The sequence below is a fragment of the Pollicipes pollicipes genome, unplaced genomic scaffold (genome assembly GCF_011947565.3).
Source record: "Pollicipes pollicipes isolate AB1234 unplaced genomic scaffold, Ppol_2.1 Scaffold_2555;HRSCAF=2994_pilon_pilon_pilon, whole genome shotgun sequence".
Lineage (NCBI taxonomy): Eukaryota > Metazoa > Arthropoda > Thecostraca > Pollicipedomorpha > Pollicipedidae > Pollicipes > Pollicipes pollicipes.
Genome location: NW_023596136.1, coordinates 5,415,075 through 5,437,845, shown reverse-complemented (window position 1 = coordinate 5,437,845; position 22,771 = coordinate 5,415,075). Strand labels below are relative to the sequence as shown.

The following is a 22,771-nucleotide window of genomic DNA, read 5'->3' as shown; positions in this document are numbered from 1 at the left end:
CCACCTTTCTCAATCGTCTGTACGAGTATGCCTTCCTGGATTCGGCAGGAACGCAGAAAGCCTTGTTACGGTGTCATATTTGAAAGCCTCTCAGAAACATGGTATTAACCAGTGACGTACGACACCACCTCGTCCCTCGCCGTGGGGATACCAGTCCACCGGACCTTCGTCATGTACACTCGATATAACCAACCGTACTTCTAACATATCGGTGTTCCCCAAACTGCTTTTTTGACAGCCCGTGCGTGACCGACTGCATGTTTCTGACACGCCTGCGTGCCTGCCTGACACAGCCGTACGTCACTGACACAGTACCTGGTGATGCACCAGCTGCTCGGCGGCACCGTTTATGCTGTGGTGAGAGCCCGGTGAGCTGACCGGTGAGTCGTAGTAATCCGAGCGCAACAGATTCTCACTCTGCATCTTCCCCTTTAAACACGTAATGTAACGATTACAGAAGTCTTTGCACAGCTCTTGCACTTTCTCAAGTTCTAGCAGGTGAATCCGCAACACCTGGATCGCCTTGATCATCTGGAACGACAAAACATGCATTAATTTACATTTCCATGTCGCGTGCCTTATATCTCCAACGCAAGCAGCACGAGCACGCAATCAAGAGGGCACACCTACATTAATGACAATACAACTCAAGAGCGTCCGCCACCAGCAACCTTAACAAAGCAGCACCAAAAGAACAACGAACCGAGACGTAACGGCAGCAGGCACAGCAAAACAAGTCGCCCCAGCACCAGCGGCGGCGCACCGGGTCACGACGACAACAGGAGTAGAGAGTCGAGAGAGCGGCCGGCTTCCACATCCGGATCACACCCTGCCTGCCTCCGTCACCGCGGACGACACCCACCAGCTCCCCACACCCCAATCACACCCTGCCCGCCTCCGTCGCCGCGGGCGACACCCACCAGCTCCCCACATCTGGATCACACCCTGCTGCCTCCATCGCCGCGGGCGACACCCACCAGCTCCCCACACCCCAATCACACCCTGCCTGCCTCCGTCACCACGGGCGACACCCACCAGCTCCCCCACACCCCAATCACACCCTGCCCGCCTCCGTCGCCGCGGGCGACACCCACCAGCTCCCCACATCTGGATCACACCCTGGCTGCCTCCATCGCCGCGGGCGACACCCACCAGCTCCCCACATCTGGATCACACCCTGGCTGCCTCCGTCACCACGGGCGACACCCACCAGCTCCCCACATCTGGATCACACCCTGGCTGCCTCCGTCACCACGGGCGACAACCCACCAGCTCCCCACATCCGGATCACACCCTGGCTGCCCTCCGTCACCACGGGCGACACCCACCAGCTCCCTGCCTCCGTCGCCGCGAGTGACATCCACCAGCTCCCCGCACCCGGATCACACCCTGGCTGCCTCCGTCACCACGGACGACACCCACCAGCTCCCCACATCCGGATCACACCCTGGCTGCCTCCGTCACCGCGGACGACACCCACCAGCTCCCTGCCTCCGTCACCACGGACGACACCCACCAGCTCCCCACATCCGGATCACACCCTGCCTGCCTCCGTCACCGCGGACGACACCCACCAGCTCCCCACACCCGAATCACACCCTGCCTGCCTCCGTCGCCGCGAGTGACATCCACCAGCTCCCCACGCCCGGATCACACCCTGGCTGCCTCCGTCGCCGCGAGCGACACCCAACAGCTCCCCACACCCGAATCACACCCTGCCCGCCGGCATCGCCGCGAGCGACACTCACCAGCTCGTCCACCTCCGGCTGATTGATGAGGAAGGGCTTGCGGTCGCGCTGCTGGTGCTGAATGAAGGCCTGCACGTCGGCGGAGAACGTCTCTGCCGAGCAGACGTCGGCCGTCTGCGTGGCCAGCTCGCACTTCTCCAGCAGCAGCGCCAGCAGCGGGAACAGCGGGTGCCTGGCGGCCGCACACGGTCAGACTCAGCGCGGTGACAGCGGGCGCCAGCGGGGTGGGAGCGGAACAGTCGGTGCGGGAGCAAGGGAAGGCGGCGGGGCTGGCTACGCCACGTCACCCACACAGCGAGGCAGTCCCTCACGCAGCGCGAGCCGTCAACGCTACCGAGCGGCAGCCCGACGAACACTGGCAAACGGCCGATACCGAGACCTCGATCACCGGCACGCCCACAACACGAGCAACCATCCACCCTTGGGAGCTCATCAGACGGCCGCCAGGAGCCGACAGCCGTGCAGCGGGCGCGGTCACTGGTGGCGCCGAAAGTCACTCGCACGACGGGAGCAAGAGTGTCTGCCCTTCAGTGTTTCCGGTAGACCGGACGGCGGCTAGTCCGGTGCAGTGTCGCACCCAGCGAGCACCCAGCGAGCAACCACCCCTCGCTGGGCGCCGCACCACACAGCCGCTCACAGCGCGAACATTGCAGCGGAGGGCGAGCGTCAGGCTGCAGGGCAGCGCAGCATGCAGGGACAGCCGGCCGTCCTGCGCGGCGGCGCAGCTTCCCAAGTGTGCCCCTCCCTCCAGGTGAACAGCTCTGTGCGTCATGAAAGGCAGGAAACGCATCGCGCACCGCCAAACACGACAGGAGACGGAGACAGAGACAGAGACAGAGACAGATAGAGAAGGAGACGGAGGCGGGGTGGAGGCGGAGGCGGAGGCGGAGAGAAAGAGAGAAAGAGAGAAAGAGAGAGAGAGAGAGAGAGAGAGAGAGGAGCGAGAGAGAGAGAGAGGAGAGGAGAGAAGAGAGAGAGAGAGAGAGAGAGAGAGAGAGAGAGAGAGAGAGGAGAGAGAGAGAGAGAGAGAGAGAGAGAGAGAGAGAGAGAGAGAGAGATGGAGAGAGCGAGAGAGAGGAGAGAGCGAGAGAGAGAGAGAGAGAGAGAGAGGAGAGAGAGCGAGAGAGAGAGAAGAGAGGAGATGAGGAGAGGAGAGGGAGAAGAGAGAGAGAGAGGGAGAGAGGGAGAGAGGGGAGAGAGAGAGGGGGGAGAGAGAGAGAGGGAGAGAGAGAGGGGAGAGAGAGAGAGGGGGAGAGAGGAGAGGGAGAGAAGAGAGAGGGGAGAGAGAGAGAGGGGGAGAGAGAGAAGGGAGAGCGGAGAGAGGGGGAGAGAGAGGGGGAGAGAGAGAGGGAGAGAGAGAGGGAGACACAGGGCGACTTACTCGTAGACGGCGCGCTTGTCGGCCTCGAACTGCGCCTGGTTCTGGTAGGCGGGCGGCTGCTGGTGATCGTGGGCGCCCGGCTGGCCGCCGCCGCCTGTCAGCGGCACAGAGCCGTCCTGGAGCTCCGAGTACCCCGGCGACATCATCTCCAACAGCATCGGACCCAGCACATGCCTGCGGCACAGCGGCGACAGACGGTGAGCGCGAGGGGGGGGGGACGGCGGCAGAGGGTGGCTCGGCACGCGGCACAGTCTCCGAGCCGCACAGGCGATACTCGGCATCAGCCAAAGTGCAGACCGTGGTCAGTGTCGACATGACCAAGAATTGTGTCGCACCCAGCTCTGATCTCACTATGTTCTGCCGTGCCCCATTTTGGGCACGACACATGACGTTCGATCATCCAGACGGGTAGCAGCATGACCAGAACACCTCGGGCCATCCACCAGCTCATGGGAGTGCCGTTCACAGCTTGACTTCACAGCGGTTGCGTCCGCCACAATGGCCAAATCCCGACTCCATTACAAGTTCCGTTCGAATCGCTCCCCGTTCACATCGCACGTCCCGTTGCAACGGGCTTCCGCCGTTCTGATCTTCAGAGCCGTTACGATTTCCTGTCTCGTTGCCTTCAACTCCAGTCCTGACCCTAGGTCATCTCGGCTACGTGCCGTGCCAGCGTCAGGGCCCGCTCCACCTAAGGCCGTGCTCTGACCTCCGGTCCTGCTTCAATTTCGGTTCATCGCTGCGCTCTTCTCTGTAGACAGTGACGCACCGCCTAAAAACTCCGGGAGATTTAAATGATTCATTGCCACGATTTAATGCCCCTTACTGCAAGCCTATTTACCGCAATAATCCGACACAATCTTTGTTAATGCCACAAATATTAAGCAGGGCATTGCTCTGCAAATAATTAAGACCGGAGCTTTAATCGGTGTGTGCTGCGCAGCACATATATTATTCATGCAAAGGCGACCATGCTCGGAATTCAACAGCCCAAAATTGCAGAGCATGTAAATCACCGGCGGTGGCTGGCACGATGCCAATTCATGGCGTTGGGCAGCCTGGGTTTGGGAAGATTATCATTACGCCGAGAGCGGCTTCATCCCAGACGTCTCCACAAGACGACTCCGGAACGTCAAATCACCGTCAGGCGAGGCGTAATAAAAACATAAATTGTTATCGCGGGCCGTCCGTAAATTGCGTCTGGATTTGTTGGAGCGGTTTGCAATGAAGTAATTAACTGCAGTCGGAGTTTGTGGCACAATGGCTGAGACGGAACAGTTCATCTGTCTCCAGTCATGGTATCATATTTCTACATGTCTTAACTGTTGCAACTTTATGTAGGCTATTGGTTCAATACGTCACCCCATTTAAGTTTGCAATGACATTGCGTCTCAGTTCCTCCTGGGTTTTAAATTATGCAGATAAATGTAGCAATCGCCGGCTACATTATTTCATGGGAGCCGATTGATATTGCCCGCAATCCTGTCGATGGATTGCACAAATGGCGGCACGTTGTTGACTGCCGGGCCCACCGACTACACCGCGCCGGGGCACTACTCACCGCCAAATGGTGGCCAATCCCTGTACTGGCCGACGGAGCCGCACGCCAACGTGCGCAGAGGACTCCCCCCACCCACGAGCACTGCACATAGGTCGAGGGGCCCTGCGTCACGGAGTGCACTGGCGTAACACCAGGGCCCGCAGCTCTCGTCGAAATGCATTCAAGAGGGGTCGCAGTTCAAATTTCTACTGATTTGCTTGGTCGAAGCCGCCTGGAACACCCACAGAGCAGCGAAATTGATGACTAATACGGTGATCCGTCAACATTACCAATTAGTCACAAGTCCAAGTCTCCGCGTGTTTCTGGCTTCGACATGGCTGCCGCTCTCTTTCGCTAGAGCCAGGGATTAGAAATTGACTTATCTGCTAACAGATGCATAACTTGTTTCATGCGACATTCTTCTTCTACCTGCAGTTTTGTCATGCCATCGTAATAATCATACGTTCATGTGACCAGGCGCACCACAACCTGAACGATTTCTCGACTTAATGAGCAGCATGAATACCTTCGAAATAATTCGAACGCTCATGTGCCACACAATGACCGACAGAGTCGACCGTGACGAGGACTTGCAAACAGCCAAATTCCTGAGACGTGCGGTAACGTTGCATTATCACCGTGGAATGCGGATAACGGGGTGCGGTGCCTGCAAACTGCAAAGTGCAGCACTTCCCTCAAGCAGCATGCAGTTTGTGTAGTGGTCTCACGGGCCGACAAGTATCCAGCTCCAAGCCCGGTCAATGTCCTCCATGCCCTGAACCACACACAACCTTTGACAGCAGCGGGAACTCCCACCGCAGGCTCCGAACCACACACATCCTCTGACAGCAGCAAGAGCTCCCACCGCAGGCTCTGGACCACACACAACCTTTGGCAGCAACAGGACCTCCCACCGCAGGCTCTGAACCACACACAACCTCTGACAGCAGAAAGGGCTCCCACCGCAGGCTCTGAACCACACACAACCTTTGGCAGCAACAGGACCTCCCACCGCAGGCTATGAACCACACACGACCTCTGACAGCAGCAAGAGCTCCCACCGCAGGCTCTGAACCGCACACGACCTCGGACAGCAGCAGGAACTTCCCAGCAGCGGCAGCGGGAGGACCACGTCATCTAAGCACCGCTACCCAGCAGAGGCGCACACCTCCCCCGCTCGCCACGCCTGGGCGGTGGCCACCAGCGGACCGTGCGCGCCCCTTCAGTCAGCGGCGGCGGCAGCGCCGTTTCCGCCAGCGCGCCGCCGTGGCATTAGCGCGCGGCAGAGCCGGCACTTAGTGTCGCCAGGGCGGCCGTTTTTGTCCGTCACGGTGGATCTGGGCCGCCAGCTGATGGCGGGACGGGGACAGCGACACGGCGGAGCCTGGCGGGGAGCGCCGGTCGGCTCACGGACCGCGACCAGTCCCAGACCCAGACCCGCCGACAGACCGGCCGGTCTGGGCGCGGTCAACGGCGACGGGCCGGAGAGAACAGGCCCGCAGACCCACATCGGCACACCAGCCCCTCGATGGCTCTCGCGTCACACAACGCCAGCCTGTTGTGCTGTCCAGACGCAGTGCAGACCACGAACGTCTCGCATGACGGGCCAGCTGAACCCCCGAGCGGTCCCCAGCAGGAGAGTCGCGCATCTGGCCGTTCACGTGACTCGCCGCGCCGACGCCCCGAGGACGACACCAGGTGACGGTGACAGGTCCGGACACGCCAGGCTCGGGCCGCTGCCGCAGGCAGCCGCGCCAGGCCACGGGCCCCGGCGCCGTCGACAGACGCCTGGTCCCCTCCACGCCGGGCTGCCAGCGCCGAACGGTCTGCCCACATTGCCTTGACGCACGGCCTGACCATCGCGCGTCCCTGCGGCGCCCGCCGATCCGCTCCACTGGCCTTGGCTGGCCACGGGGACAGCAGCGCCGGCCGCCGCCGCCCCTCCGTCTGCGCCGCCCCGGCCAGCAGCCATCATGGCGGCAGGCATTCCCGTTTCGGCGTAATCGGGCGGCCGGCGGCCCGGTCGTAAAGCGTGGCGTCACCGTGCGGCGGCCGGTGGCGTGCCGGCGCGGCGTTCCGGCGTCGAGCCGGCACGGCCCGGTCACATGTCGGCCGGGCCGGCACGGCCGTCGGTGAGCCCGGCACCGGCCTCGTCACATGTCGGCCGGGCCAGCGCGGGCCGTCGGTGAGCCCGGCGCGCGGACCGTCACATGTCGGCCGGGCCGGCGCGCGGGCCCAGCAGCGGGGTCAGAGGTCAGCCACAGGCCGATCACGCCATGTGGCGGCACCGGGAGATACGCCCGTGCAGGGAGCATGCTGGCGCGAGGGCCGATGTAACGGTGCCCGGTGCTACGTGCCAAACATACGCTCCTTCTGCACCGAAACCCACTAGGGCGTACAGAACAAGTTCAGTGGTACAGACAGGGCCCCAAACACCGTAGGAACAGAGTGCGATCCTGTCCGGCGAGCAGTGTCCGGTTTCCCGTTTAAGCGGAATGTGGGCGTCATGAAAAGTCGGCGACTTCTCCCGCCGACTCCTGAATGGCAGGCGGAACCTCACCTGGGGAGACCAGGTGGGTCGGCGGGCGCAGCTGGCCGGCTGGGATCACAAAGAGGTTCCACAGTTGTCCCATCCACGGTCGGGGACAGTGAGGGGGCGGCCATCAGTCGCAGCCGGCCCTTTTTCAGACCGCCGGTATGTCGGTTAGAATGGCCAATGCATGTGCTGTGATTTTGGACATACCAGACAGACCACGTCACCCACGGCTCTGTGAGCTGCCCGCAGAGCGCTGACCGCGCCGGCAGCAGCCGGCACCTGCCCATTGCCCGGCGTCGCAGTCCGTCGCACGCGTCCCTCGCTACACCCCGGGCGCATCCCGGTGAGGGCCGCCGGCGCTGGCAGCGGCGGGCCGACGGCGGCGGTACCGTGTCCTTCGGTCCGGCTGGTGATAACACACATTACTAGAAAAACCGCGCTCGATCTGAGACGGTCGCCCAGATGATGGTCCGAAGACGGACAAAACGGAAAATAATGGCCCGATCGGCACCGCACTGAGGCGCCACCCGCGGCCACCAGCCGCGGCCAGACGTCGGCGTCGGCCAGTCTGGGCGGGGCATCACTCGAAACGTCACGACAGCTCGCTTTCTGACGCCCAGTTGGCGTTGACGAAGCAGCGCCAGCAGCATGAGCTGCCGTCCGTAAGATCAGCTGATTCGTGGTCTGAGGCTCTACAGCTAGACCGGGTGCACGGTCCATTACGAGGCCTGCCTAAGCTCCACTGGCAACCAAACCATAAAACTGACAATATATTGTAAAACCAATGTACAGACTCTGCCGGTCTCACTAGCGCGAGCGACTGGCACGCAGACCCGCCGGAGTGGACGTGCCACCTCGTCACCACCTGACGCCCCTCGCGAGCAGCGCACAGTCCCACCACCGTGAGCCGTGTGAGGCCACCGCATCCAGCCAGATCTCCGTCTGTTATCTCGGGGTGGGTCACAGGGTCCAACCCGGACACCATACATGGGAAATTCGCTATCTCATCGGAGATTGCACAAGGGCCCGGGTGCCGAGGAGGGACAAAGGTGCGCCTGTGTCTGCTCCAGACGGGTGACGCCCCAGCGCGAGTCTCCCAGGGGGCGGCCGCTCAGTACCCCCTGCCATCGCGCCGAGCGACGACCGCATAGCCGCGTGCACTGCATCGCATAGAGTGCGTCATAGTTACGGTGTCAAGTATTGGTGCCACATAAAGCGTGCGGAGTAATGCAGTAGATCGCCATTTGCCGGTTTCGTGGGCCATGGCATGACCTGGCTTGACCTGGCCCATGATGTGATGTGCAGCTAAAGCGCCACCAGGTGAACACAAGTTACCACCGCGATTATGAGGCATCACGGCATCCGGCCGACAGGAAATAACCAGAGGCACTGCAAATTCCAGCCTGCAGTTTTTCATTCGAGGTGCAAATGACCCGTGAATATATTCCGCACACGAAAGTACCGGGACATGCATCTGGGCGACAGGGGACATTGCCGCCACGCGTGGCGGGCGTGCTCCCGTGCCGTCAGCTTTGATCGAGCGCGCGGGTTATTCACGACTCATAGGCCGGAGGGCAATGCAGATGAAATGGACGACTGTGCTGAACGGCCCCGCCACAAGCGACAACTGAAATGAGAAGGCATAAAACAACCCCCCTCCAGCCATAAACGACCGAGCGACTGTGCCACAACGCATAAAAAAGCGATTTGTTTGACTAGTGCCACATCAACAAGGGTGCCCCATTGACCGGAGGGAAGAGACTCCCGACGCTGCCCGCAACCGCGCCTCGTGCGGCACCGCGTCCAGCTACGCCACGCCCTCTCCGGCTTTGGCGCGCGTCCACCAGCCCGCCCACCCGGCCCGGCCGTCACCTAACATCACCAGCCCGCCCACCCGGTCCGACCGTCACCTGACATCTCCAGCCCGCCCACCCCGCCCGGCCGTCATCTGACATCGCCAGCCCGCCCACCCGGCCCGGCCGTCACCTGACATCACCAGCCCGCCCACCCGGCCCGGCCGTCACCTGACATCTCCAGCCCGCCCACCCCGCCCGGCCGTCACCTGACATCACCTGTCCGCCCACCCGGCCCGGCCGTCACCTGACATCTCCAGCCCGCCCACCCGGTCCGGCCGTCACCTGACATCACCTGTCCGCCCACCCGTGCCCGGCCGTCACCTGACATCACCTGTCCGCCCACCCGGCCCGGCCATCACCTGACATCACCTGACATCACCAGCCCGCCAACCCGTCCCGGCCGTCATATGACATCACCAGCCCGCCCACCCGGCCCGGCCGTCACCTGACATCACCAGCCCGCCCACCCGGCCCGGCCATCACCTGACATCACCTGTCCGCCTATCCTGCCCGGCCGTCACCTGACATCACCTGTCCGCCACGCCCGCTCGAAGTTCGCCACCGCTGCGCTGGTATTCCATTCGCGGCCAATAAGTCCGGCCGTTTAATCGGGCGAGTGGCGCGCGCTCTCAATAGGGCGGCGGCGGCGCGCGCGCCGGCCGGCCGGGCCGGGTGTAATCGCCCGTGGCCAGGCGCCTCACGTCCGGTGGCCGACCGTTGGCGCCCGGTTGCCGCCGTAAACTCTCCACTAACACGCAGTTTAAATGCAGTGAATAACCGCAGGCCATAGCGCGGCATTAGGCTAGGCCCTTTAACGCACTCTTTGAATGCATAACGTCGCCGGCGACGCGACCGGCCGCGATGACCAGCGGTGGAGGCGGAAACGGGCCGGCCAGTGACGCTGGACACTGGACACGGGATGGTCGACGGCGGGACTGGACAGAGGAAAGCTCGACGCTGGACACTGAACACTGGACGGGGGATGGTGGACCGTGGGACTGGACAGAGGAACGCTGGACACTGAACACTGGACGCCGGGTGGTGGACGACGGGACTGGACAGAGGGAAGCTGAACGCTGGATACTGGACACGGAATGGTGGACGGCGGAGGCTGGACAGAGGGAGGCTGGACACTGGACACTGGACGCAGGATGGTGGACCGCGGGACTGGACAGAGGAACACTGGACACTGAACACTGGACGCGGGATGGTGGACGACGGGACTGGACAGAGGGAAGCTGAACGCTGGACACTGGACACGGGATGGTGGACGGTGGGGACTGGACAGGGGTACAATAGACACTGGACACGGGATGGGGGACAGCGGGACTGGACAGAGGGGTGCCGGACACTAGACACGGGGATGGTGGACGGTGGGGACTGGACAGAGGGATGCTGGACACTGGACACGGGGATGGCGGGCGACGGGACTGAACAGAGGGACGCTGGACACTGAACACGGGGCGGTGGACGGTGGGGACTGGACAAAAGGACGCGCGACACGGGACACGGGATGGGGGACGGCGGGACTGGACAGAGGAACGCTGGACACGGGGATGGCGGGCGATGGGACTGGTCAGAGGGACCCTGGACACTGAACAATGTGATGGCGGGCGGCGAGGACTGGACAGAGGAGCGCTGGACACTGGACACTAGACACAGGGACGACCGGCGGCGGGAATGGACAGAGGGACGCTGGACAGTGGAGACATAAGCAGTAGACGGCAGACAGCGAGGTGGTAGACGCCACATACCGGACGCACGGACCATGAAGACTGGGAAAGGACTCCCGGCAGCGCACACTGGGCGCAGGAATGGTGCACACAGCATATCAAACAAGGAACGCTAGACACTGGATGAAGGGACGTAGAACAACGCCCATAAAAACACCGTTTACAGGGACCCTAGATGCCGATGATACGAGTTGTGGGTACGGGATAGATGGACGTTAGGCACTAGTCATAGACGGTGGACACGGGTGATTTTTGTTGTTGGGGCGCCTAGGCTGCAAAAGACACCTAACGCCTAAGCTGCGTGAGGCGGTGGACACTTGACGATGCGGATGTTGGATGGCTACATTGGGATTCGGATAGCTGAGTGACATGACGATCAGCATCAGACACAGCAAAGTAGGAAAGAAGCATGTAAGGAAGTACTGCAAAAATACGTAACACGCCGAATGTATGCATGCACGTAGCATTACAGGGACAGCCTGAGCCATCAGCGGCAATAGAATAAGCGCACGAGCACCACATCATCTGCCTGATTTATGGACACCCTCCGTGACGCAGCCCGCGTATTCCACCGAGTCACGAGCCGACGCCGCAGCCCGGAGCCAGAGCCGTCGCCCCGGATCGGCGGGCCGCCGGCCGCGGCGCTGTTTGTTGACCGACTGGACCCAGATAGATGGAGCCGCACTCCCGGCCAGCCGGCTTATTAAACACTCCACTTATCCAAACTTCGGCGCGAGTTTCAAACATTAGGCGGCTGAGCGGCGGCCAGGTTGGCGGAGCGGCGCGGGCGGGCGCGCCGGCGCCGCCGCCGACGCGTCACTAAATCAGCCGGGCGCTGGCGCGCCGCCAACTTTTCAAACGGAATAATTCGCCGAGGAAGTACACTTCATTACGGGGCGCATTTGTAAATGGAGCGAAATGACACGTTCGCGTTCGGCGGCGACACGGTGCGCGCGCCGCAGCCGGGCCGGCTGCAGGGGGGAGGGGGGGGGGGAGGACAGGGAAGCCGAGGTCCGGCCACACGACCACACGACAACCCGACGGCATCCCCCACCTAACCGTCTGGAGTCGGTACCACAGGACGCCCTCCTGAGCGCCGGGACGACGTCCGGTCGGCTGGCGCCGTGGCCGGCCACATCGCAGTGGCGGCTCGTCACCTGGGAACACCACCAATGACGACGTGCCGCGTGTGGATCACAGGACCAAGGTCTGGAAATCACTGGCTACCGTCCTCTTCAGCGACAGCCATGATCGCCCCAGCGGACATGAGCGGACACTGCTGTACAGAGCGCACGGCCAGCACGGCACGGACAGCCAGCTGCGCCCGGACGCCGCGCGGCGCCCCACTGCACGGACACGCGGCGTCGGACACACCGGCGGTCCGGACCCAACCGGCGGTCCGGACACGCCGCGTCCGGACACACCGGCGGTCCGGACACACCGGCGGTCCGGACACACCGGCGGTCCGGACACACCGGCGTCGAACGGCCGCGGTCCGGACTGCCCGCCGCCGGCCCGCTATCAAAATCCGATCAGTCGCGGAGCGAATCGGCCGCGTGCGTCCACAGTCGGCACGGCAATCAGCCCTTCCGGGCCGTTGACAGGGTCAAACGACTCCCTTCCTCCCGCAGCAGGGCAGCCGGATGCTCCTTCCCCTCCCACTCCGCCCCGAAGCAGACTACCCAGCCGTGGTGTCCCCGGATCACGCGTCCTCGACGATGGAAATCACGGGGCGTGCAACCTGCTTGGCGGATCCGCATTAAACTCGTGCACAAATGGCCGTGGCACCGTCCGCGCTGTGCCCCACACGTGCCATATCGCGGGTGTGTGACGGACTGGGTGCCCAGGACAGGCTCCACCAACCTGATAACGACAGACGGCGCACCATCAGCCTCAGCGGTGTGAAGGTGGATGGCAGGCCACACTGCACGAATACACCGGACACAGCGGACTGAAGGTGGATGGCAGGCCACACTGCACGAATACACCGGACACAGCGGACTGAAGGTGGGCAGGAGGCTACGCTGTACGGATACACCGGACACAGCGGTCTAAAGGTGGGCAGGAGGCCACGCTGTACGGACACACCGGGCACAGCGGACTGAAGGTGGGCAGGAGGCCAGAGTGCGGATACACCGAACACAGCGGACTGAAGGTGGGCAGGAGGCTACACTGTACGGATACACCGGGCACAGCGGACTGAAGGTGGGCAGGAGGCTACATTGTACGGACACACCGGTCACATGCTCTTTTGAAACAGTCGGTAAATATGGAACGAGGCAAAGTCACTGAATAAGTTAACTGAAACATTGCGCACACATGTATATGCTTAAGTTAACTCAGTGCCCAATGGTCAATGCTAAGTGGTTTGGGAAACACAAAATAAAACACGCTGTTCACCGTAACGGTGGAACGTATTCTACACAAACCGCCACAAATCATGAAACGTTTATTTCCTAAGAGTAGATGAGCTGAACTCATTACTCCACATTTATGGCCGTTATATTTATCATGCATAGAAGAGACCCAAATTGTAACGCTTTCGGGGTAAAAGTTTCGCTGAGCCAGGACTAATGCTTTAAACTCGACTTCTAGCCCGTAAAAACCAGCACAGTGCAGGTCATAAATCACCGCCGCTAATCTAATCCCTGTTTAGCATGTCGTTACCAAGGAAGGGAAGAACAAATTCTTAATTATCAGCGGGATCAATATTCAAATTGGTGGCGGTCGGCGGCATAAGAAGATGAGCGGTTGAATAGATGGTGAGATTGGCTGCGGCTAAAATACCGAATGGATCCGAATTGAATTGGACACGGCACTGACGACAGCCGCGAATGTGATAGCATGAGGGTGCCGTGTGTTGCCTCTCTGAGAAGTTGGCACTTCGAAACAAGTCAAACGCAAATGGCCAAATTACATATCAGGCACTGCCGTCTTCCCCCCCCCCCCCTTTTTTGGGTGACGAGTGTCAGAAGTTCACGACTGGATTTTGCTTGCCTGGGGTGCAGTGAATACATGTTTCGTGAAAACGTCCTGGCTTCAACCCAAACACAACTTCTTCTGATCACGACGAACGAATCCCTTAGCCCTCAACTGTCGCGGCTGCCCCTTTTGCTCGTCTGGCAGACAAGAACAAGAAAACTCAACTACCTCACCAAACCCCGTCTCTGCCACACCGTCGCCACAACGGGACCAGCTGGCGCGTCGCCACCCGCGAGCACGCACCCAGCCGTGTAGCCTGTTCTGCGGCAGGGGCTCCTCCGCCGCGGGAGTGCCGGCACCTGCGCGATGGACCGTCGCCGCGGCGTCACCACAGGCGGGCGGCGGACAAACCGGACACGCCGCCAGCCGCGCCGCGGCCGCCGCCGCCGCCGATGTACGCACATCCCGTCTGCCGGCCGCGCTCGCCGGCCATATTCACACTGAATGTATAATCAAATACAATCGGTGGCCGCGGCAGCAATTAGGTACTTCCTGGTGGCGGTCCCTCCCCCGGCCGGTTCGGGGCGGCCCGGCCGGGGCCGGGCGGGCCGGGCTCGCCGACCGCCAGGGGCAGGGCCGCTGGGGCGGGGGGGGGGGGGGTATCGCGGGCGAGGTGCTGGGCGCCGCCAGCCAACCGACACGCTTCGGTGGCCGGCGGACGCTTGGCAAATTTGTTGATTGACGCACGTTCCCCGATAGGCTTGGATTGGCCTCGGCCAAGGTTCGGCTCGACCAAACACGGACAGTCGTGAGCGTAATGCGGGTGACGAGGCATCTCATTGGTGGCTTTGTTCATTAGTCAAACCGCACGAGCTGGTTTTGGACACGGTTATCAGCCCGTCAGTAACCAGACTAGCGCCCAAACACGGTAATGACTTCTCGTAAACCGCATTGTGTGTCCACCTTCTCACAGGGCCGGTGGAGGAGGAGAGGCCGCCGGCCGGCCGGCTGGCGCCGTCAATGATGACGCGGTGAGAATCCGCCTCGGGTAGGAGACCACCGGTGGCCGCGATGGAGAGCGAACCCTTCGGCCTGTATTGGACGATCGCGACCCGCAAGAGCAGCCAATCGATTCGAACGGGACAGGCGGCGTGCCAAAGCAACGCGAAGCACAAGTTGGCCGCAGGTCCAGCCACGTGTGTGCTCTCATCAGTTCACCGGCACCGGGCAGCCAGGGAGGATCCAAGACATGGCCAGAGGGCACCATAACTTATACTGGCCCTAGGACATGACGTGGTCCTTTCATCAGGGAAGCCACCCGATCATCTTATGCTCGCAAGGTACTGGTAGCGTGGAATGAAATGTTAAAAGCTACGTACCGGCATGCATAACGTCTTTTCATCACGCAAAAGCCCCATTGCCAGCCGTAGTCGACCTCTATTATGCTTACGAATCTGACATCATTAGTCACTGTACGAAATGACATTGGACGAAATGTCTAGATCGCCAGCGTAAAAAGACTTCAGCGCGAGCGTGCACACAACGGTGTGCATGATTCCAACGTCGATGTCAGCTCGACCTCGGGATCGATTTGACGTCCAAATCACCATACTAATGACCCCAGCTACCGGGGCGCTCCGGTCTTGGTGACAAATTTGGTACCCAGCAGCGGGGTAGGTGCAACACCAAAGCCACACACTGCAGCGCGCGTGCTCGTCGGGTACGTCGCATGGCAAACGCGACGTCGTCGACGGCCACCATGTGGCGCCAACTGGAGGGCCGTTAGAGGCAGGGCGGATTTCGGACTGCAAGCGGCGGCATCACTGTACGGTTCAAGCACAGGGCCGGATCCGGACACAACTTCACTGCCAGATAACATCAGAAATGAAGTCAGCGCCTGGGTGTTACATCTGCATGAATGCACCTTTGGAAACCAATTCAAACACGCGAGTGGACTCAGCGCGCACTGAAGCACGTGGCCGTATGTTCGGCACCAATCAGATAACCTCGCCATGCCGGACAGACTAAAGCCAGTCGCTGCGCGTTACAGCACTTGGGAACCGTTTGAGCACCATGATAACGCCGTTTCGAATGTGCCAGTCATGCTGTCACACTCTGGGATTCTGTCCAGCCAAACCACATGCAAACACGTTGGTCTAGCACGTGACCGCCCTGCCGCTAACAAAACGTCTCTCGAGGTCTACAGCGCCACGCGGCGCACCAGAGGGGAGGAGCCACCGCTGCGAACAAGCCTCCACCACGCAGCCTAGACGTCGGACTGCCTACCTAACCCAGTCCGGGCCAGTCTACAGTCCACCCGCCTGACGGGTCGTACATTCAGGTCGATTTCGGACCGGCCAGCCAGCGTAACGCCCGACACCCAGCCCGACCGCCGTTCCACACGTTAACATCGCCGTCCCCCGCCCCCGGCCCTGCCACGGCACCGGGGCCGCTTCCGGCGCGCCGGCAGCGTTTCTGGTGCGTTTTTGCCGCTGGTGCGGCGGCGGCGCCGGCGCCGTGTTTATTGCAGGGTTTGCGGCGGCGGTGGCCGGCCAGATACGCCTGTCATCGCCGGCATGATGGCTGTTTACTCGGGCCAGAGCGTCGCTGACGTGGGCTGAGTGGCAGCCGAGCCGGGCCGGCCGCCGCCGCCGCCGCCGCCAGACGGAGGCGACCTGCGAGGCTCATCGCACCACGGCGACAGACAGTCCTGCAGAGAAGCAGGCGGTGGCGGCGGCGGCGGCAGCGATGGTCGGACTTCTAAGCAGCCGCAGCGGCCAACGCCGTACTTACTTTGTCCCGTTCCATGGATCACCAGCCGTAGGGTACATGCCAAATTCGTGCAAAGACAGGAGGGGGGGGGGGGGGGGTTGTCCCCATACCAAGTGGCATCGGTCGCGGCTGGAGACAGGCTCATCAGGCTGAGAGGGTCTTCGGGAGGCCATCGCTGCACTGTAGCAGTCACATGGCCACCAGTCACACTGTAGCGTCCTACAGTGGAGTGTGTCACCACCGGCTGTCGAGGTTGGGACGAAAGCTGGGCTCATAAAGGGGATACTCGCCCGTCGTAAAGGCAAACTGCTTCCCCTCAGTCCAGTTTTTTGGCGAGCGGTTTAAACGCGCTCAAAGCCAGTGTACAGTCGCATTCGGGCACGCCCAGCCCACGTGCGGCGCCCGGCCATACTCGCAGTCACGACCCGGGAGAAAAGTTTCAGACCTTCCAGTCCAATCAAAGCCACTTTGCCTCGCGCCTCACTGAGCACGGAAAGTTTTCTTCGAAAGCCTGCTTCAAAGTCAGCTGCTCGACGTCCTAAATTTGCCTATTATTATTGCGATTCCAAAATAGCCGTTAATACGTGCAAAATAACGTAATTATACGATCCGAATAGCAGGGCCTCCATCTAATATCACGTCACCGCATTTCTGGCGCCAAGCAACACCATGGTCGTCACCTTCCCATACCAGCCTTCGGGCGCTTGTAAAACCACCCTTCTCGCACTCATCCCAGGGCTCTTCATGCCATACCGCCGTCAGTGCCCCATACTTATCGGCAGGGGCGGCGAGTAGCGGCAGCAATAAATTCGGAAACCGAGATCATTACCAGCAAAAAGAAATACGAGCCCATTACTCAGCCCACAGAGCAGCTTGGCTGGTTCCGACTCACCGAAACGAAGCGTCAGCGTGATGCCATCACAAGTCGTCGCATGCTTTATGAGTTCAAAGACCCATGGACAATAAAGGAGCCGACGGAGAGGAGATTAGATAACAGTGCGAGCGCCTGCGAGACTTCTGACGGTCGAGCCGTGCTCCAAGCGGGGCAGTCCAGCTTCAAAAGTTTATGTGTGCAGGCCCTTGACGCGGTCTCATACACACACCTTCCGTTCAAACCCAGATGATGAGCCCGTGGCGCTGAGCAGCATACACGATATGGCATATACTGTGCTTCTACGGTGGCATTCCAAACAGTCGTACGAACCAGCTTTCCGTCACCATCCAGTGCAACCGACAGGTAAACACTGTGTTCAGCCCTCGCACGCCTGCTCGGCATGTCATCAGGCTGTCCTCGCGTCTGCCCGACTGCCGCCAGCTGCTGCTGACGGCGGCGGCGGCGGCGGCGGCGGCGGCGCCGAGACGGCAGTGGTACCTCGCCTGGTTAGCGGCGCCCGCAGCCTGTTACGGGCTCGGTCGGAGCGGTGTGACACATGTCGGCTGGCGGAGCCGCCGGACGGGCGGCCGGCGGTCTGCGGTGCACCGCCGCCGGCCGCGCCCGACGGTCCAGCTGGTCCCGCCGCTGGACGGTCCCTCCCACTTCCGGCCCAGCCCGCGGCTCGGCTCGGCTCGGCTCGGCCCGGCCCAGCCTGCGGCGTGGCTCAGCTCGGCCCGCGGCTCGGCTCGGCTCGGCTCGGCTCGGCTCGGCTCGGCTCGGCTCGGCTCGGCTCTGCGATAGAACAGGTAGTGGGCAGGCAATGGATGGCGAAACGCTACGCGCCCATATCGCTACAAGAAAACTTGCCGATTAAACTTGCCGAACAGCAAACCTAACTGTGCAGTGCAACGTCCTCCATAGTTAATCGAAATGAAAATTTTAATCCACCACCCTAAGCACTATGCACGCATGTCGACGCCTAGCTTGTAAACACTAATATAACCTCAAACTAATTAAATGCAACACGGAATGATGCCTAAAGCCACGGATAAGTTGAAAGTCAGAAGCTCATTATTTCTGCTGAGGTATGTGCCTAACGGGGCAGTTCCAGCCAAGACGAGCGAGCTGACATACAGGCACAAGGAAGGAACTGGCAACACCGACCCGCTGAGGAGTGTGGCCAGATGGAGCTTCATACTGGATTTTTTGTACCTGCTCTCATCTGCAACCCCTCAAGACTGAGCTTTTGGAAAGTGATGAGCTAAGTTCCCGGAATGAGCATATTCATGTAAGAGAAGTAATGCATCACTTCGAATGGTTTTAGGTCTTTACTAGAAGTGCCCGTTGTTGGAAGTCTGCATCATTTGTGATATCATGGAGCATGAAACGCTAGATGTTCCTTGATGGCACTTATTGTAGTGCACGGAGTGAACAACACATGTGTATGGAGTGCATGGATTGTATTATGCAGTGCATTGTGTATGGTACGTTGCATGCTTGCTGTACTGCACGGGTAAACAAACACGTTTGGTGACCATATGGTAATGCACTAAGTAAATGAAAAGAACGCTCGGCAGTAGGATTTTTGATACCATAAAAGCACATTATAGATGTGAGCTGTCATCGGACGTATCCTTACTCAAAGGGAATGTTTCATATTTAAAGATTCTGAAGGTAGCATCAGATGCGATGAAATAAACATATAACCATTGGTATACTTGTAAGTGGGAAAGGCCGTTGTACAGCACAATTTCCCTGTTTAGTAAAACTACTTCTCAACACGTCATTGTTTGAATGCGCCATCGTACCTTGCACAACATTGATTGCGAGCCTTTTGGCGGCTGTTATATCTGGAAATCGTGTCCACGTGCGCCAGATATGGACGGCTCGACAATTATATTTCAACTGGCCTTGATCGCCGCATGACGAATGGAATAGCAGGATTTGAATAACGTAATCATGGCATCACGAACACACGGGTAACCATGAAATAATTTCCCCGAAATAGTTTATACATCTTCGTGGACGGGCAGCTCTAAAGCTAAAGCAAGTTTAGGCATTGAGAATGGTAGGGCTCTGAAAAGGATCTTCAGGATAGCTATTTCAGTTCAAAACCCCATACAAATGACGGATAGTCCATTTAACATGGCGCGAAGTACTCTTTCCCTCTCTCTTTCTCTCTCTCTCTCTTGGACCAACATACCGTTTTAAAAATATCAGCATCTCGCGAAAATGAAACAAATGATGCATAAATCATCTGGCATTCTTGTCATGCCACAAATAATGTATGTGGTTTTGCCAGCCCTCCGGCTGCTCCATAGAAGCTAGGCAAAATTCTTCCACCATAACGTAACCTGTAGCCTGCAGTGATCAGCACGCACCCGAGTTCTAAACGGTTTTGAAAGAGATAAATAGCAAGTATTATTTTTTAATGTTCCTGGGAAGTCTGACAACGGATCGTCAGGCAGAACTTCTATCGGGGCTTATCAGTTATTGTTGCCTGCGTGGTAAGGCGGCTACCATAGCTCACACAGAGCGTATTGCACGTGTGTTCAAGACACAAAATTGACAAAGGCTAAAGTTGAAATGCTAGGCGAAGGTTAACGTATTTTGGCACGTGCAAACAGATTTGCAGGTCCTACACCGACGGGATACAAACACGAGTGACGTACAACAAGCAAGCTTGTTGCTAGTTGGTTCTTCGGTAAACAAAGCACACAACAGTAGCACTCGGCACATTACCCATCAATTTCGCCGCCCACACCGCCCATCAAGTTTAGCGGAAGTTTCCGTGGATAATGAGGCCGAAGCGCACCAGTACTCTTCGTGCCCATCAAGGACGTGAAAGTTCGGATGCACTCGCTCGCTCGATCTCGGATCCGCATTGTTTTGTCATGACACGAAGGTATAAATATAATTCGATTGTGGTCTTCAAAAATGTACCATTCAACATGTCTCCCCACACGGGTTTTGTATTTTTCGCCACCAACACGGTGTGGACGATATTTCGAGTCTTACGCGGACGAGGAGACCGCTGCGCATCGTCCGTCAAGCTGTATGATCCTTAGCGTTGTGACATTGTCGTTGCGAAGAAAAAGTATCTGACGAAATGTCTTTTCATCATGAAAGTCCCATAATTATGCGCCATGACGTCCTTAATTCTAACCGTTCTGCCAGACAGCCCTCAAGGCTCGCTGGAGTCTAAAGCCCGTAAAGCCACAGCCAGTTAACTCATGAAACCGTTCCGCAACTCCGGCGCCGCGACAGACCACTCCACTCACGAGTGTCCGCACGAGATGCGCCCCCGATTGAACTACCGCGAGCCATTTTAGCCGCTGGCACACTCATCGGGCCTTATCCTGTCGGTGTCGGGGCCGAGTCGTCATAAATAATCGGCCCGTGCCTTCCCGGCGTCAAACGCCTTTCAGCCGCCCGCCAGATCCGAGCACGACCCAGACCGAGAATTTATTTTTATTCGCTCTACAAATGGCCCAGCTTTGGGCGGCATTAGTGGCGCGGCGCGGCTCTCGGCGGCGGCGCGGCAGCGCGGCGGCGCGCCCGCCGTGATTACACGTAACAATTTATAGGGCACCTAACTGCCGGCCGGCTCATTGTGTCATTATGTGCGGCGCGGCCGGCGGCCGGGCAGGCCGACCACGGCTGCATTCCGCGGGCGCGAGCGGCGCTGGAGACGGCTGCCTGGAGGGACGGCGAGGGACGGTGAGGGACGGCGAGGGACGGTGGGGGACGGCGGGGACGACAGCGGCTCATGGGCGGGACCGGCAGCCAGAGCGCCGGGGACGGAGCCGCACAACCGGCGGCCAAGCGGCTGCGGTTGGCCGAGACGCGCGGAGGAGCGAGCTCTCCTGATGGGGCGGCGGCGAGGAGGGACGGGCTGACACCGCACAAGCGAAAAAATTCGGGAACGGTTCTTTCGGGGACTATGGTAGAGACAGCACTCACGGACAGAGCTCGCAAGAGGCGCTGAAATCGATGCAAACTATCACGAAAGAACTGATCGCTTTTCGCGGCACGTCAAAAAGCTGCTGTGCATTGCGTGGTGCAACTCGTAGTGAAGTACAACATTGAAGCACCGCGATAACGAAAACAAGTAGCCGCATTGCTGGTAATAATCCGAAGTAATAGAGCTCCACACCCAAAAGAGGAGTAAAATCCGCGAGCTGATTAGCCAGCACGCTACATTGTGACGCAGTCACTCAATGCTAGAGCTCAACAGCCTGAGCACGTACAAGTTTGCAGATCCCTTCGTGCATTCAAATTCGTTGATTCGCTAGGGTAAAGCAATGGTGTGAGCCTGGCAGTTGTGATTTTAACTCCCACCTCGACCTCAAACGGAACCACGCGGGTGCAGCCGGCAAGTTTTAACATCAATATTCTATCAAAGGGCGGTAAATTTCCTCCACGCGTTTTAATACCTCACCAGTCGTGCTTATTTGTCTTGATATAACGAGCGTAAATCAAAACTCAGCACCATAACTTTTTGGCCGAACCGCTGTGACCACCATTTTATTGAAGTTCCTCAAGGGACCACGTCTTGGGCGTTATGAGAGCCATTTAAAGTAAGCCAAGTTGATATCCATCAAGATTTATTTCCCCATAAATCCGGGCGATTCTCATTTCAAGACAAATTCCATTGCAATGTTATTAAATCTGATCGCGGGACAAAACACAAGTGGGGTATTGTGGCAGCCTGCGTCCCACTGCGCTGCCGCCGCAGAGAGACTTCTCAAAATTAAACGACAACACCGAACTTCCCCTTTTAATCTGGCACTGACCGGAGCCTCTCGGGACAAGTTCAGCAGCTATAAACTGGCGCGGGATGCAATTTCGGCGCCGTTTTGACCACGTGTTCGGCGCCAAATCGCCAGTTATGTTTGTTTTCGTATTTCATAACATGACATTGGGCCGGCTGACTGCGCCAGGGGGCGTCTTATGAGGCGCTCGCCGCCGGCCGGGACCGGCGCCGGCCGCGCCGTCGGGACCCGCGACACCGCCGCGGCCGCCGCAGACGGCCGGCCGGACCGGGCAAACGGGCCGCCCAAACAGCACCCAGAGCCCGGACTCGGCCCCCCTCCCCAGCGAGCGGGGCGGCTCATGGCATCTTGGCGGTGGGATGGCCGCGTATAATGTGACCAAACACCAGAGACCGACCGGCAGGCGGATAAGACAGCAGTTCACGCGCCTACGGCCAACAGAGCCAAAGGAATACCGTCAAAGATGAATGCCGTCCACAAAGGCGCATCCGGACGCCAAGGGCAATTACTCGGAGGACCGGAAAATGTAAATGGTGACAATAACTTACGTATGCGAGGAGATCACATGAGACTCACAAGATCCTCATATTTTGAAAGATACGTTGTCGAGCATGTCGCCCTGACGCTGAAATCC

General features: G+C 59.4%; 1 protein-coding gene across 1 annotated transcript in view; it reads right to left on the bottom strand.

The window, feature by feature from the left end:
* Positions 1-22,771, bottom strand: part of LOC119106585 (homeobox protein PKNOX2) — a 38,073-nt gene that overhangs the window by 7,232 nt on the left and 8,070 nt on the right. The window contains exons 2-4 of the mRNA XM_037230154.1: positions 3,130-3,303; positions 1,749-1,920; positions 316-531 (exon numbers count right to left, since the gene is read on the bottom strand). Of these exons, the coding sequence (XP_037086049.1) occupies positions 316-531; positions 1,749-1,920; positions 3,130-3,287 (546 nt within the window). The 5' untranslated portion in view covers positions 3,288-3,303. The remainder of the gene's footprint in view (positions 1-315; positions 532-1,748; positions 1,921-3,129; positions 3,304-22,771) is intronic.